Below are 17,832 nucleotides of genomic sequence, written 5' to 3'. Positions count from 1 at the left end.
TTCCTTTAGTTCTTTGTCCATGTTTTCCTTTAGTTCTTTGAGCATATTTAGGAACATGTTTTTAAGTCTCTGACTAGAATGTCTCAGACCTGATCCTCCTCATTGATAGTTTCTAATGCGTTAATTTCCTCCTTTGTCTGGTCTATAACATCCTATTTCTTCCTATGTTTTGTAATCTTTGGTTAAAAACTGGACCTTTGCTATTTCAATGTGTTACTACTAGGATTTAGACTCTCAGGTGTCCATTCTTAAAGTTGTAAATACCTGGTTTTTTTTAGGAGGTACCGGGGATCAAACTCAGGACCTCGTACTTGCAAGGTTGGCACTCAACCACTGCGCTAACCCCACTCCCCAATATTTTTATTCAAGACAACGTTAAATGAAGATAAAAGACATCCTTGGAAAGAACAGTGGCCTACACCATCCAAATGAAGGCAAAGGATAATGGTGAAGGGCAATAATTTCCATGGTAAGAATATATGGACATATAGTATACAGGTAGTGCTTGCTCTGTTAACTTTTCTATCAACAACTTGGTGAAAACAATCTTCTGCTCAGTGCCAAAGCTATAAGTGACATCCCCAAATCTGAGAACTGGGCATAATCACTGTGATTTACCCCTACTGGACATGACTTTGCCTATGCCAGACAACAATAACAGGTCTTTGTTTTAAGTTACTTACAAAGTTACTTAACATCATCTGAGAACTGCCTACTCCACTGGAGGTAATTTTTCTAAACATTTAGAATGACATGTATGCCAAACTCAGAATTTAAGATTTTTTTAGTTTGACTTCTTATTGTTATGGCCTGATTCAGGGCTATTTAAACAATCCCAATATCAAATACATATAGATAGTTAGAGGGAGGCAGACAGACAGCTCCTTGGCCTTTAACTCACCTATAAAACTGGAATCATAATTGTATTAGTCAGCCAAAGGGGTGCTGGTTTTGGTTTTTATAAAGAGTATTTATTTGGGGTAGGAGCTTACAGATACCAGGCCATAAAGCATAAGTTACTTCCCTCACTAAAGTCTATTTTCATGTGTTGGAGCAAGATGGCTGCCGATGTCTGTGAGGGTTCAGGCTTCCTGGGTTCCTCTGTTTTTTCCACAAGGACAGCTGTAGACTATGAGGCTCTCTACGCTTTGCCTCTCTCCACAAGGTCAGCTGTAGACTATCAGGCAAACAGCTCTGTCTCCTTCCCCAGGGCTCCAGCTTAAGACTTCAGCATCAAACTCCAACATCAAAACTCCAACATTAAGAACTCTCAACTCTATCCTTTGCTAAGCCCAAATGATGTGGCCCAATCAAAGCCTTAGTCCTAACTTAATCACGCCCAGGTACAGACCAGATTACAAATATAATCCAATATCTATTTTTGGAATTCATAACCATATCAAACTGCTACAATAATATGTGATCTTCTTAAACTGTTCTTAAAAAAATTAAATGAAGCATGTATTATTCATCTACTTTGCCAAGTACTACGTAGACATAGAGGTTTTTTTTTGTTCTGTTTTGAGGTACAGGAGGCCAGGGAATGAACCGGGACCTTGCATGTGGGAAGCTGGCACTCAACCACTGAGCCATATTGGTTTCCCTTAGTTGGTTTTATTGTTTGTTTTGCTTGTAGTTTGTTTTTCTTCAGGAGGTATCGGGAACCAAACCCGGGACCTCCATCTGGGAGGCAGGCACTCATCTGCTCCCCTAAAGTATTTTTATTAAGAACAATCCCCTCAAAAAACATTTTTGGTTACTATTAAATAAATCAAACTTTTAAGAATTAGATAATTTTTTGAATGCCCTTAGGATTATGGAAACACCTAATCTGTATTCAAAAAACAGATTTTAAGATGCTGAGGGCAAGGCTCTTCTCTGTTAAGCACAAAGCCTACAACAAATAGATTTCTGAAGGAAAGTAAGTGAGAGCAGGAAGAAGGAAATTAACATATGGTGCCTTAATATGTGCCAGGCATTTTGCTAGGTACTTTATGTGTTATTTTAACTAATCCTTATTAGTAACTAAATAAGGCAGGTATTATCTGCATTTTATATTTAAATAAAAACTAAATTTCAAAAGGCTAAGTAACGTGTTCCACGTTATCACTTAGTCTTTCTTTCCTCTATACCATGCAAACTTTCAGTTTATACGCCGTGTCAATAAAAGAATGAGTAATTTGTCCACAAATATAGGATCTCAGTTTTAACAGTAAAAACAAAAACAAAGATAGAAGTAAAAAGTAAAAAGAGATAATGACTTATTAATGTCACTGAGTATTTCAATGAAGTACAGATTGGGTAGAAGTATGAAGTTCACAAAAGTGAGTAGTTCATGGCAAGCCTGAAGTACATAAAAAGAAGGGGGCTAGATCATAGAAAGCCAAGAACACCAGGATACAAAATATGGATTTTAAAAACGGGAAACAAGCGGAGCAGGTGTAGTTCAGTGGTTTGAGTGCCTGCTTCCCAAGTACAAGGTCCTGGGTTCAATCCCTGATATCTCCTTAAAAAAAAAGTGGGGGGGGGGGAGGGAGGAATGGATGGTGGGTGATAAAAGCATAACATTGTGAACACAATTAGCAGCAGTAAAATATACTATCTGAATATGATTAAAAAGGGGAAATGTTAGATTGCCTATATGCTAACAATAAAAATTTTTTTTAAATCCATGGAACTACGCTACAAACAGTGAAGCCTAAGTTAAACCATGGACTTCAGTTAGCCGTACGATTATAAAAATGTGCTATCATCAATTTTAACAAATGTTCCACAGTAAAGCAAGGTGTTGATGGTGGGGTAGTATATGACAACCCTTTATTTTAAGCACAATTTTCTGTAACCTACAACTTTTCTAATAAGGAAGAAAAAGGAGGGACTTTGAAAGGTAAGATAAGTAATGAAAATGATGCTTTGAAAATATTAAGATAGATCTAATATAGAATTTGTTTTGATGGGGAGATCTGGATTATAGTTAAGGGACTATGAGGTCCAAAGTGAAAAAATACTTGAACTAGAATGATAACTGTGAGAACCGAAAAATCTGATCCCACTACTCAGCATATATCCAAAGAACTGAGAGCAGGGATGCAGACGGACATTTGTATACCAATGCTCACAGTTCACAACTGCCAAAAAATGGAAGCAACCAAAACGTCCATCAACCAATGAATGGCTAAACAAAATGTGGCATATATATATATATATACACACACATGATGGAATGCTATTCAGCTATAAGGAAGGAAGTCCTAATGCATGCAACAAAATGGATGAACCTTGAGGACATTATGTTGAGTGAAAAAAGCCAGATACAAAAGGACAAATATTATATGATCTCACTGATTTGAACTAATTTCAATAAGCAAACTCACAGAGTTAGAATCTAGAATAGAGGTTACCAGGAGATAGAATGAGGTCAGAGAATGGGGAGCTGATGCTTGATCTGTACAGAATTTTTAAATAAGTTGGAACATTTGGAAATGGAAAGAGGTAGCGCATTATTGTGAGTATAATTAACAGCACTGAATTGTGTTTGAATGTGATTGAAAGGTGAAGTTTAGGATCATGCATGTCGTAAAAGGAAAGCTAGACGATAAAACATAGGTCTGCATAATACAGTGAATTGTGTTTTGGACTATTACTATGGTTAATACTACCAATACAAGAATGTTCTTCCATGAACTATTATAACAAATAAATAGGGTGGTATTGGGGATAAAATTATGCAAAGTATGGACTCCAATTAGCGATAATGTTTCAAAATTCTCTCAGGTGTAACAAAGGTACCACACCAATGCTAAGAATCAACAACAGGGGGATATAAGGGTTATGGGGTTTTCCTTCTGCAGTAATGAAAATGTTCTAAAATTTATTGTGATGAATACACATTTCTGTGATTATACTAAGAGCCACTGACTGTACACTTTATATGGTGTGTGAATATATCTCAAATTGCTTTTAAAAATAATCCTGATGACATGAGGGGAAAGAAAAAAGGTTTGGAGCATGGGCGAGTATGAAAGGAGGAGTCAATTAATAAATATCTAATTTAATTATCACATTAGCCACTCCCTCTACCTTTATTTTAGCTCTACTTTTATTCATAACAGCAAAGAAAACCAAACAATTTAAAAATTCAGTTGGTAAGTAATCTCAGGGCCTTAAAACTTAGCTTCAAGAGTAATTTAAAATTTACCTTCATGGCAAAACTAGATGGCATCATATTCTTAGGCCACTCAAATTCTGTTGTATGAATTCGTATGCCAGATTCAAGTAAAAGTGTAGCTTTAAAATCTGGTCTGCAGGAGAAAAAAATGTCAATTATTTTCTTTAGGATATTGTTTAAGCTACATCAGTCAAACAGCCTAAAAGTGTGGATAAAAAGTCAATAATTTCATACTTAAATACCACAGATAAATCAAGACTATAAAATCTTACTTTTGAAGACGAATAAGGTAGGTCTTATTATCCACATCATAAACGTTGTTTACTCTCATTCCTAGTAAGCTGAAAAGATAAGGCAAACATGTAATAGACCATAAAAGCGTTTGAAACATAAAACTACTTATTACAAACAATTTAGTTAACGCTACAGACATCAGTAGAGCCTGCTAAAAAGAACTCAAGAGAGAAGAATATGGAGTCAACCAGGAAGCAGTCAAAAGGCCATCAGGCATTCAGCATCAAACATAATGTTAACTATTTAACAAGCGTGGTCGATCAGCACTAAAAACACTATACAATGCCTTGCATCTTTAAAATGACTCAATATTTGGGGGGCGGCGGGAGGGATCTAGGCCAATTCGTCTGTTTTTTAAAAAAGGAAAACGAGGCCCCATGGCGATGAAATTACCAAGGTCACACGGCTGAAAAATAGAAACCAGAACAGAATTCAGGTTTCAGTCCAGCCAAAAAGTCGATCCTCCCTCTCTATGGGATGAGGAAGCGTGTTGGGGAAACCGGGTCTCCAGACTAAAAACTTATGCAGCAAACGACCAACCTGGTAGTCACTTACTTAGCCTTATCAGTAAAACTAGTGTTCTTAATTAGCTTCTGCTGGCACAAGACTCCTACGAGGTCTGTCCTGCCGTAACCGCAAGAACCAGGCCAACTCAGGCAGATAAGGCGAGAGCCCTACGCTCGGGACGCGAGAAGTGACGAGACAAGCACCTCAAAGGGGCGGAGAGTGGGACACTCGGCCGCTGTGGTTTCCTGGGGGTCCCCAGGGCCACGGGCAGAACGCCACGCGCTCTCCCACCCAGGCCTAGCCAGGCCCACAGAAGAACAGCACTAAGAGGGAATCTGGAGAAACATTAGGCTAGACTTGTTTTCACCATGGCACCCCGGCCTCTACACGCTGCCTCTACACGCTGCACTACCCGCACGAGCCTGGCCACCTGTCGGACAGTACCTGGCATTCAGTTCTGCGAGGACCGCGCGGAGGTCAATGGTGCTAAAACGGGTCTTCATGGTGAGGTGCGAGGGCTGCTACCGCAGTTCTCTCCACTGACTGCCCGACTCGACGTCGCTACCCTTCCGCGCATGCGCAACTGGAGGTGATCTACGGCCGCTCATAAGACCCAATATTCCTTAAAACGAAAATATTTGCCTCCTATTTCTGAGGAGTTCGGTGTTATGCCGCTGTTGATTCTCTTTTGATTACATCAGAACAATTCGAAGTGGGTCCAAACTGTTCTCCTAACGACGCATTCCTTTCTTGAATTCTTACGAACTAGTCTTGCCCCTCTCTGTTTCTGGACTCAAGCCAGCCGCCAGCCTCCATAGTGACGCCTGCTGGTGATAACAATTCTCGCAGAGAAAACTCGGAGTATTTCCCGAGGTAGGCAGCAGGGATCAGTGTAGCAGAGTAACAGATCGCTTTCCACTCGGCTACTTGGACGTGTAGAATTTTAAAAAGTAACACGCGGAAGTGTTTCATTTGTCCTACCTTTTTCCTCAACGATCAAGGGCGAACCCTCAAAAAGGAGTTGCTATTTTGATGGGTCTTGCTCTCCAAAAGAGCATTACGCGGAACATTGTAGGATTCAACCACGGTGCACAAGTGGTGTTACATAAATGCTTGGCAACTTGAGATGCAAGTGTTTCGCGAGATTAGAGAGATGGGAAATAGAAATAAGAATAACAAGTTTACCCACCATTCACTATACAGTGGGGAAAACAGCCGTGCCAGCGGGAAATAGCACTTTTTATTAGATGCGGGGGAGAAAGGATAGTTTGAGAGCTCAAAAGAGACGGGGTCTCGCTATGTTGCCCAGGCTGGAGTACAGTGGCTATTCACAGGCGCGATCCCACTACTGATCAGCACGGGAGTTTTGACCTGCTCCGTTTCCGACCTGGGCCGGTTCACCCCTCCTTAGGCAACCTGGTGGTCCCCCGCTCCCGGGAGGTCACCATATTGATGCCGAACTTAGTGCGGACACCCGATCGGCATAGCGCACTGCAGCCCAGAACTCCTGGGCTCAAGCGATCCCTCTGCCTCAGCCTCCCGAGTAGCTGGGACTACAGGCGCGCGCCACCGCGCCCGGCGCCGAGCCTGAGGTCCGAGTGGGTTCCTGAGCCTACCGCCGGCTTGTCCCGACAGACTTCTGCGAAAGAGAGACTTAAAGAAAGGGCGCGGTTCCCGTTTCAAAGAAACATGGAAGTGTAGAGGCACACGAGCTGTAAGCATAAACTGCACAGCTTTATTGTGTCATAAGGCACGGTAAACCATACAGAATAGCTGAAAGGAGAGGGAGGGAGAGAGGGAGGGAGGGAAAAACTTTTGGGAGATTTAGGAAAGACGGGAGCAAAGCTGGTTCTAGTCCAAATTGTAAAAGTGAGAAACCTAACTGTACATAAACAATACAATTTAAGGTTCTTATGTTGGCTCCGAAGGCATCCCCAAAAGAATGCCTAAATGTTTTGCCTAAAAAGCAATCCGTGTAACGCCTCCACATGGACTGGGACAACACTCAAGTGAAAGGTGCTTGTTCAAAAAAATAATAAACGCAAGTACTTCATAGTAAAATCCCCACCTTAGAGTCTCTATACTATATGAGCTACATATTAACTTAAGTTTTACATTGGAGAGTGAGCTCATCTCCTAACTCATATACTTAGCTTCTGCCTTGTCTGTCAAGGAAAATGAGCTTCAAAAGTAAAAGGCAGGTGTAGCTCAGTGGTTGAGCGCCTGCCTTCCATGTAAGAGGTCCAGGGTTCAGTCCCGGTATCTTCAACAAAAAAAAAAGAAATGCAAAAGCATGCATAAGGAAGAAGGGTAGATCAAGAAAAGTGTAACGGTTACAAGGACTCTTCATTTACTAATGAATTTTATTGTTTCTATTTTTTTAAAATCATTCCTCTATTTTGAGAAAATCCTGAACCAAGGATAGTTGAGGACTTCTGGAGAAAAGAAAAAAAAAAAAAAAAAGAGGTGCCAGAAGATGAGTAAATAATCTCATTATCAAAGAAAAGGCAAAAGTGAATATCTCGAAGTATAGACAGGTCTACTGACATTTGTCCAAAGCAAATTTTAGAAGAGATTATTAATGGGTGATTTATAGACACCTAGAGCTGTGGTTCACAAACCTTAATGTTCATAACAATTGCTGGAGAGCTAATTAAAAGCAAATTCTGGCAACACTCTGGAAACTGATTCATTCATTAATGCGGTTCAAGGTATCTGTATTTTTAATAGCCAGCCAAGATGAAAGAGGCCATAGCTACACTGAAGATGAAGTGGTGATCACTAGGAACCAACCTACATTCATTCAAAACAAGATATTATTTATTAAACTCATTTCCCACACAACTCAGGAAAATGTCCTAGGTATAGTCTGCCAGAATTTTTTTAGGTTGAGGTAAAATTCACTTAACATAAATCTCACCATTTTGACCATTGTGAAGTATACAATTCAGTGGCTTTTATTAATAGTATATTCACAATATTTGTGCAACCCTCCTCCACCATCGAGGTCCCATAACATATTCATCTCAGCAATAGGAAACCCATTACACATTAAGCAATCACATCCCATTCTCTCCTTCATTTAGCCCTTGGCAAAATGTAATCTGTCCTCTGTCTGTATGGATTTACCTATTCTGGATATTTCATATAAATGGGACTATACAATATGTGACCTTTTGGGTCTGGCTCCTTCAATTAGCATAATGTTTTGAGGTTTATTCATGTTTTAGTAGATATCAGTACTTCATTAATTTTTTATGGATGAATAATATTTCATTGAATGAATATACTATATTTTGTCTAACCAGTCATCAGATAATGGACATTTGGGTTGTTTCCACATTCAGGCTATTGTGAATAATGATGCTATAAACATGCATGTACAAGTTTTTTCTTTGAGCACTTGTTTTCAGTGCTTTTGGGTACACCTAGGAGTGGAATTACTGAATCATATGTTAATTCTGTGGTTAGCTATTTGAGGAACTACCATACTGTTTTCCAAAGGAACTGTTCCATTTTAAATCCCCACCAGCAATATGTGAGGCTTCCAATTTTTCTACATCTTGCCAGCAATTATTTTCAAATTATTATACCCATCCTAATGAGTATTAAGTAGTTTACCATTGTAGTCTGATTTGCATTTCCCTAATGACTAACGGTGCTTAGCAACTTTTCATGTGCTTATTGGCCTTTTAGATATCTTCTTTGGAGAATATCTATTCAAGTTCTTTGCCCATTTTGTAATTGGGTTGTCTTTTTATTGTTGAGTTATAAGAGTGCTTTATATATTCTAGATACTACACCCTTAACAGATATATGATTTGCAAATATTTTCTTCTAGTCTGTGGATTGTCTTTTTTACTTTCTTGATAGTTTATTGGGGATTGAATCTTGTCCCCCACAAAAGGATATCCAAGTATCAACTCCTGGTCCTGTGGATGTGAACCCATCTGTAAATAGGACCTATGAAGATGTTATTAGTTAAGTTGTGCTTAAACTGAATGAAGGTGGGCCTTAATCCAATAAACAAAATAAATTCAACATAGTAGGAGAAGCCATAGGAAGCAGCCAGAAGCTATAAGTCAACTGAACCAGAAGAGAAAGAAGATGCCTCCATGTGGCAGAAAAGCCAAAGACAAAGGGTCACTGGTAGCCAGCCCTAGAATACCTCAGGCTTCGGGGAGAAAGTAAGCCCCTGCTGAACATCTCAATTTTGGACTTCTCCTAGCCTCAACATGTGAGCCAATAAATACCCATTGTTTAAGTCAACCCATTGTGTGGCATTTGTTTTAACAGCTGGAGAAACTAAAACACCATGTGACAGTAAAGCCAAGGAACCCCCAAATTTGTCAGTCAGTCAGATGATAACCAACCTCAGGAAGAAGGAAGCATTCTAGCCTCTGAAACCATAAACCAATTAATTCCTGTTACTAAGTCATTCCATTGTACGGTATTTGTTTGGAAATATGAAATTAAGACACTGTCCTTTGATGCATGAAAAATTTTAATTTTGATGAAGTCCAATTTATATTTTATTTTTCTTTCCTTTCTTGTGTTTCTAGTGTCATATGTAAGAAGCCATTGCCAAATCCAAAGTTATGAAGATTAACTCCCATGTTTTCATCTAAGATTTTTATGGTTTTAATTCATATATTTAGTTCTTTCATCTATTTTGAGTTCATTTTTATATGTGGTGTATATGTGTATATCCATTTGTCTCAGCACCATTTGTTGAGATTTTTCCTTCTCCCATTGAATGGTTGTGGAATGCTTATTGAAAATGAATTGACTGTAAATGTGAGGATTTATGTCTGTACCCTCAATTCTATTCCATTGAAATATATATTTATCCTTATAGTTATACGACAATTTTAATCACTGTAACATTGTAGAAAGTCTTAAAATTGGGAAGGGGAAGTCCTCGAACTTTATTCCTTTTCAACATTGTTTTGGCTATTCAGGGTTCCTTGGAGTTCTTTTTTTTTTTTAAAGATTTATTTATTTATTTAATTTCCCCCCCTCCCCTGGTTGTCTGTTCTTGGTGTCTATTTGCTGCGTCTTGTTTCTTTGTCCGCTTCTGTTGTCGTCAGCGGCACGGGAAGTGTGGGCGGCGCCATTCCTAGGCAGGCTGCTCTTTCTTTTCACGCTGGGCGGCTTTCCTCACCGGCGCACTCCTTGCGCGTGGGGCTCTCACGCGGGGGACACCTTTGCGTGGCACGGCACTCCTTGCGCGCATCAGCACTGCGCATGGCCAGCTCCACACGGGTCAAGGAGGCCCGGGGTTTGAACCGCAGACCTCCCGTGTGGTAGACGGAGGCCCTAACCACTGGGCCAAAGTCCGTTTCCCATCCTTGGAGTTCTATATGAATTTGAGGACTGACTTTGTTGCTGAAGAAAAATAGATATAGTTACAATTTTGATACAGATTGCATTGAATCTGTAAGTCATTCTTGCCATCTTAACAAGATTAAGTTTTCCAATCCATGAACATAGGATGTCTTGTCATTTATTTAGGTCTTTAATTCTTTTTTCATCATTGTTTTATAGTTTTCAGTGTACAAGTCATATACCTCCTTGGATAAATTTATTCTTAAGTATTTTATTATTTTTGTTGCTATTACACATGGAATTGTACTCTTAATTTTCTTTTAACATTGTTCATTGCTGGCATACAGATCTACAGCTGTTTTTTGGATGTTGATCTTATGCCTGCAACTTGACTAAGTTCACTTATTAGCTCTAATAAGCATTTTTGTGGATACTTTAGGGTTTTCTAAATATAATCTTGTTATATACAAACAAAAAAAATTACTTCTTCCTTCCTACTTGGATACCTTTTATTTCTTTTTCTTACCTAATTGCTCTGGGACTAGAACTCCAGTAAAATGTTGAATAGCAGTGGTAAAAGGAAGAATCTTTGTCTTGTTTCTAATCTTAAGAGGAAAGCTTTAAGTCTTTCACCTTTAAGTATGATGTTAGCTGTGAATTTTTCATAAACACCTTTTATCCTGTTAAGGAGGTTCCCTTCCTTTCACAGTCTGTTGAGTAATTTTGTCATAAAAGCCTGTTGGAGTTCATCAAATGAGTTTTCTACATCAATTGAAATGGTCATCTGTTTTTTTCCCCTTCATTCTTTTAATGTGTATTACATTAATTTATTTTTGTATGCTGTAACACCCCTGCATTCCTGGGATAAATCTCCCTTGTCATGGTGTATCATATGTTTAATATGCTGCTGGATGCAGTTTGCTATTATTTTGTTGAGGATTTTTGTATCTGTACTTTTAGGGAATATTTGTCTTTAGTTTTCATTTCTTGTGTTATCTTTGTCTGACTTTGGTATCAGGATAATGCTGGCCTCATAGAATGTGTTAGGAAGTGTTCCCTCTTCTATTTTTTTGCAAGAGTTTAAGAAGGATTGGTGTTAAATATTTTTTAAATGTTTGGTAGAATTCACCATCTGGACCTTTCTTTGCTGGGAGGTTTTTTAAATTACTAATTGCAGTTCTTTTTACTTGTTATAGGTCTATTCAAATTTTCTCTTTCTTCTTGAATCAGTTTTGGTAGTTTTTGTGTTTCTAGGAATTTGTCCATTTCATAAAGGTAATCTAATTTTTTCATATAGTCATGTTCATAATATTATAATTCTTTTTATTTCTCTAAGCTCAACAGTAATGTCTGCCCTTTCACTTCTTATTTTAGCAATTGAGTCTTGTCTCTCTTACCCTTTCTCTCTCCTCTCATTCTTGGACAATCTAGCTCAAGTTTTGTCAATTTTGTTAATCTTTCAAAGGATCAACATTTGGTTTCATTAGTTCTCTCTATTGTTTCTCTATTTCCTATTTTATTTCTGCTCAAAATTTTTTTAAAGATTTATTTATTTATTTTTATTTCTCTCCCCTTCTCGGCCACCCCCCCCCCCAATTGTCTTCTCTCTGTGTCCATTCGCTGTGTGTTCTTCTGTGACCACTTCTATCCTTATCAGCAGCACTGGGAATCTGTGTTTCTTTTTGTTGCATCATCTTCTTGTGTCAGCTCTCCGTGTGTGCAATGCCATTCTTGGGCAGGCTGCACTTTCTTTCACGCTGGGCGGCTCTCTTTACGGCGTGCACTCCTTGCGCGTGGGGCTTCCTTGTGAGGGGGGCACCCCTAGTGTGGCACGACACTCCTTGCATGCATCAGCACTGTGCATGGGCCAGCTCCACATGGGTCAAGGAGGCCGGGGGTTTGAACCGCAGACCTCCCATGTAGTAGGCAGACGCCCTATCCATTTGGCCAAGTCTGCTTCCCCAAATTTTTAAAAAATTATTTATTTCTTCCACTTGCTTTGGTTTTTGTTTGGTCTACTTTTTCTAGTTCCCTTACATAGAAAGTTGGGTTATTTATTTGAGCTCTTTCTTCTTCTAAATATTTATGTAAATGTTTCAGCTATAAATTTTCCTCTGAGTACTATTTTTGCTGTCTCTCATAGATTTAAGTATGTTGTGTTTTCACTTTCGTTCGTCTCAAAGTATTTTCTAATGCAGTTGGGATTTCTTCCTTGATCTATTAATTGTTTAAAAGTGTGATGTTTAAAGACTATACTTTGAAGGATCGTTTCTATAGTTGGTTACTAGAAGTGTGATGTTTAATTTCTACATAAATTCTCTAGATTTTTTAATGTTATTACTTTCTAGTTTCATTCCACCGTCATTGGAAAAGATACTGTGATGTTTAGTTTCATGTGTCAACTTGGCCAGATTTTAGTGTACAATTTTTTTGGTTATGCAAAATATGGCCAGATTATTACTGTGAGGACATTTCATGGCCTTAAATAATCAGTACAATGATGGCTTCTATGACTGATTACATCTACAATCAACTGAGGAGATTGCCTTCATCAATGAGAGATGTCTCATCCAGTCAGTTAAAGGCTTTAAAAAGAGAAGTGATGATTTCAGCAGTCAAAAGAGAAAATTTCCATCTCTTCAGCCAGCCAGTTTCTTCTACAGAATTCATTGAGCACCTTCATTGGACTTCCTGGCTAACAGCCTGCCATATGGAATTTGGACTTGTGCATCCCCACAGTCGCATGAGACAATTCTTACAAAAATCTCAGTAGTTACAGATAACTCCTGTCTGTTGTTTTCCTAGGGAACCCTGACTAATACTGATACATTATATGATTTCAGTCTTAGTGCAGCCCGCCCAGGAGTGGCACTGCACACATGGAGAGCTGATGCAGCAAGATTATGCAACAAAAAAGAGATGCAGTTTCTTGGTGCCGCCTGACCATGCAAGCAGATGCAGAAGAACACAGAGTGAATGGACACAGAGAGCAGACAACAGGGAGGAAGGGGAGAGAAATAATAAAATAAATCTTTTTTAAAAAGTTTATTGAGATTTGTTTTGTGGCCTAACATACGATCTATCTTGAAGAATATTCCATGAGCTCTTTTTTTTGCAAAATCTTCCATGAGCTCTTAAGAAGAATGTGTATCCTGCTTTTGTAGGGTAGAGTGTTCTATAAATGTCTATTAGTCCCAATTGGCTTATAGTGTTGTTCAGGTCTTCTCTTTCCTTGTTCATATTCTGTCTAGTCATTCTATTCATCTTTGAAGAGGGGTATTGAAGTCTGCAACTATTATCGTAGAACCAACTGTTTTTCCCTGCAATTCTGTCAGATTTTGCTTCATATGTGTTGGGGCTCCATTGTTAGGGTGCTTATATGTTTATCAATTTTATATCTTTCTGATGGATTGACCCTTTATGAACATATAATGTCCCTCTTTGTCTCTTGTAACAAATTTTTGCTTTAATTTCCATTCTTTCACTTTCTATCTATTTTTGTCTTTGGATCTAAAGTGAGTTTTTATAGAGAGCATATATTTGACTCATGTTTTTTAATCCATTCATAAGTCATAGCTTTTTTGTTCCTCAATTCCTCTGTCACTGCCTTCTTTTGTGTTTAATTTTTTTCTAGTTGTACCATTTTTATTTCATTCTGTGTTTTTTTACTGTATTTTTTTTTTTAGTTAATTTCTTACCGGTTACCCCAGGAATTACAATTAACATCCTAATTTATAACAACCTAGTTTGAAATGATAGTTTCAATAGTGTCTGTTTGCCAGACTGCTGTAACAAAGAACCACAGACTAGTTGGCTTAAACAACAGAAATTTATTGTCCCATGACACTGGACAGTAGAATTCTGAAATTAAGATGTTGTCAGAGCCATACTTCTTCTGAAAAGGAAGAATCTGTTCCATTCCTCTCCAGTGGTTTCTAGTGCATGACCAGCAATCTATAATATCCTTAGTTTGTGGCAGCGTAACTCAATCTCTACCTCCATCACATGGCCATCTTTGTTTCTGTCTCTCTTTAGTCTATCCAAATTTCTTCTTTTTAAGTAGACCAGTCATATTGGATTAGGGTCCCCCATAATCCAATTGAGTCTCATCTTGACTAATAGCATCCTCAAAGATTCTATTTACAAATAGGTTCACATTCTCAGTACTAGGGGCTATGGACTTGAACTGTCTTTTGGTGAGGATACCAGTCAATTCACAACAAATAGTATACAAAAACTTCTGTATAGCTTCTGTATAGCTCCATATCCCCCATAATATAATAACTGTTGTTATAGTCACAAATTACATTTTTATATATTGTGTGTCAATTAACATAGAGCATTTATCTTTTAAATCACACAGGAAAAAAAAGGTATTACAAACTAAAAATACAATAATACCTGTTTTATATAAATCTATGTAGCTATCTATACTGGTGTTCTTTAATTCTTTGTATGGCTTCAAATTACTGTCTAGTGTCCTTTAATTTCAACCTGAAAGACTCCCTTCAGTATTTCTTGTAATGCAGGTCTACTAGCAATATACTCCTCTAGCTTTTGTTTACCTGGGAATGTCTTAATTTCCTCTACATTTTTTAAGAAGAGTTTTGTAGGGTATAGAATTCTTTGTTCACAGCTTTTTCTTTTAGCACTTTAAATATATCATCCTACTGCCTTCTTGCCTCCAAAGTTTCTGATGAGAGATTGGTACTTAATCTTATTGAGGATCCTTTGTAAATGATGTATTGCCTCTCTCGTGGCTTTTAGAGTTCTCTCTTTATCTTTGGAATCCACCAGTTTCACTATAATATGTTATAGCATGGGTCTATTAGGGTTTATCCTGTTGGGAGTGTGTTGAGTGTCTTGAATGAGTATATTTATGTCTTTCATTATATGTAGGAAGTTCTTTTAATATTTTCTCTACCACATTTTCTCTTTCATCTCCTTCTGTGACTCTCACAATGCATATATTGGCAGGCCTGATGGAGTCCCACAGGTCCCACAGGCTCTTTTTACTTTTCTTCATTCTTCTTTCTGCATCTCAGACTGGATGATTTCAATTCTCTTACCTTCAAGTTCACTGATTCTTTCTCCTGCCAGCTCCAATCAGCTATTGAATCCTTCCAGGTAATTTTTAATATCTGTTACTGTTGTTTTCAGCTTTGTTTGGTTCCTTTTTATGATTCCACTGCTCTATTGCTATTTTCTTTGTGTTCATCTATCATTTTCCCAATTTCCTTTAGTTCTTTATCCATGTTTTCCTTTAGCTCTTTAAGCATATTTAAGGCCATTTTATAAAAGTCTTTATCTGAAATGTCCCATGTCTAAGCCTCCTCCTGATGGTTTCTAATGCTTTAATCTTTTCCTTTACCCAAGCTATCACTTCCAGTTTCTTTTTATGTATTGTAATCGTCTGTTGAATCCTGGACATTTTTATATTTTAATGCATTATCACTGGAATTTAGACCCTAGGACGTCTGTTCCTTAAGCTTGTATCCAGCTAATGTTCTCAGTTACTGCACTTTTAAATTCCAGAATTTCTATTTGGTTACTTTTTATAATTTCTATGTCATTATTGATAAACTCTATTCAATAAGACATCATTCTCCTGCTTTACTTTATCTCTTGCCCATGGTTTCTTTTAGGTCTTTGAGCATTGTATTAGTCAGCCAAAAAGGTGCTAATATATTTATTTGAGTAGGAGCTTATGGATACCAGGCCATAAAGCATAAGTTACTTCCCTCACTAAAGTCTATTTTCACACGTTGGAGCAAGACGGCTGCCAACATCTGTGAGGGTTCAGGTTTCCTGTGTTCCTCCCTTCCAGGGTCTTGCTTCTTTCTGAGTTCAGGGTTCCTCTCTTCCCATGGCTTGCTTCTTTCTGGGCCCAGGGTTCCTCTCTTTCTGGGGCTTGATTCTCTTTACACTGTGAGCTTACTTCCCAGGGCTCCAGCTTAAGGCTTAAGCATCAAACTCCAACATCAAAACTCCAGCATCAAAACTCCTCAACTCTGTCCTTTGCCATGCCTTTTATCTGTGAGTCTTAACCCCGCAAGGGGTTGGGACTCAATGCCCTAATGACATGGCCCAATGAAAGCCCTAATCATAACTTAATCATACCCAGGTACAGACCAGATTACAAACATAATCCAGTATCTCATTTTGGAATTCATAACCATAACAAACTGCTACAAGCATACTTAAGATAGTTTATCTAATATCTTTGTCTAGTGAATCCAATGCCTGAGCTTACTCATGGACAGTTTATATTAATTTCTTTTTTATCCTATAAATGGGCCATACTTCTTTTCATGCCTCATAATATTTTGTTGAAACTGAATGTTTTAAATATTAAAATGTGGTAACTCTATAAATCAGATTTCCACTCTCCCTGTGGTTTGTTGTTGCTACTTGTAATGAGTTGTTTTCATTTGCTTATTCAGTGACTTTTGTAAACTAATTTGGTAAAGTTTATATTCTCTGCTATGTATGGCCACTGAAGTCTCAGTTCCATCAGCTTATTAGTCCACTAATAATTTGACAGGGATTTCCTTAAATACCTGGAACAAAATAAAATATAATTAAAGTCTCCTTGTCTTTGCAGATTATTTCTGTTAGGGCATTTCATCAGCCAGGCAGTTTAAAACTCTGCCTTAGCCTTCCCTTCCCTATTTACAGAATATGAACATCAGCCAGAGGTGACAGCTTAGGCCTATTTTCAGGTCTATTTTGAGCATGTATAATACTGAACAAAAGTGGGATCTTTTCTCCCCAGGCTCCATAAAGACCAATTTCCTAAACACTGAGGTTTCAGAGAGAGAAAGAGTTTATGCAAGCAAAAGAGGTCAGTGGCCTTTTGGCCCCCAAAACTACCTCCTGGATCTACAGACATTCTGATATTTTTATAACATCAGGGTGCTAATGAATAATTGTGGTGAAGCTGGGCACAAGTTCCTTCATTAGTAAAATTTAAGGAGCTGAACAGAATGGGGATAGGTACCAAACCAGGGTGAGTCACAAGGATGGGGCAAAGGTATACAGAACAAAGATCACTTACAAGGTTGTTTCATATGTATATTAAACAGAAGATGGTTGGAGTAGTCACCCATCACAATACGTAAGGGTGAACCAAGTTTTGGAATAACAATAGACAAAGGTAAGGTTAATCTAAAATTATCATCACAATAGTAAATATATATAAGGGTGATACTAGTCCAGAGTAACCATAAACAGGAGGGAGATCTGTTTAGAATGACCATCACGAGATCAGGTCTAGGCTAAGTCTAGCCAAGTTTCAGCAATTTCATATATTAACCTTTGGCTATGGTAATATAAAGGCATCTATATAATGATTTAGTAATCATAATTTGTTAATTCTTAACCATTGGTTACATGTAGACATGTGAGCTTCTAGATTCCTTGGAATATGTGGGCGCTTTTTATTTAGCCCTTAACCCTTCAAGCATCTCCTCAAGCTTCTTCCTTCCCAGGTTTTTCAGTCTCTTTATTCAGACTGTTATCCCTTACCCCAGGTG

General features: G+C 38.1%; 1 protein-coding gene across 2 annotated transcripts in view; it reads right to left on the bottom strand.

Annotated features, from left to right (window-relative positions):
- Positions 1-5,560, bottom strand: part of NEMF (nuclear export mediator factor) — a 70,044-nt gene extending 64,484 nt beyond the window's left edge. For both annotated transcript variants that reach the window (XR_009185004.2, XM_058293451.2), the window contains exons 1-3: positions 5,414-5,560; positions 4,441-4,509; positions 4,199-4,301 (exon numbers count right to left, since the gene is read on the bottom strand). Coding sequence is in view for 1 of the 2 variants with exons in the window: in XM_058293451.2 (XP_058149434.1) it covers positions 4,199-4,301; positions 4,441-4,509; positions 5,414-5,472 (231 nt within the window). In the remaining variant the exon portion in view is untranslated. The remainder of the gene's footprint in view (positions 1-4,198; positions 4,302-4,440; positions 4,510-5,413) is intronic.
- Positions 5,561-17,832: the final 12,272 nt, after the last annotated feature.

Source organism: Dasypus novemcinctus, chromosome 3 (assembly GCF_030445035.2).
Source record: "Dasypus novemcinctus isolate mDasNov1 chromosome 3, mDasNov1.1.hap2, whole genome shotgun sequence".
Lineage (NCBI taxonomy): Eukaryota > Metazoa > Chordata > Mammalia > Cingulata > Dasypodidae > Dasypus > Dasypus novemcinctus.
This window is presented reverse-complemented; position numbering and strand designations above follow the sequence as displayed.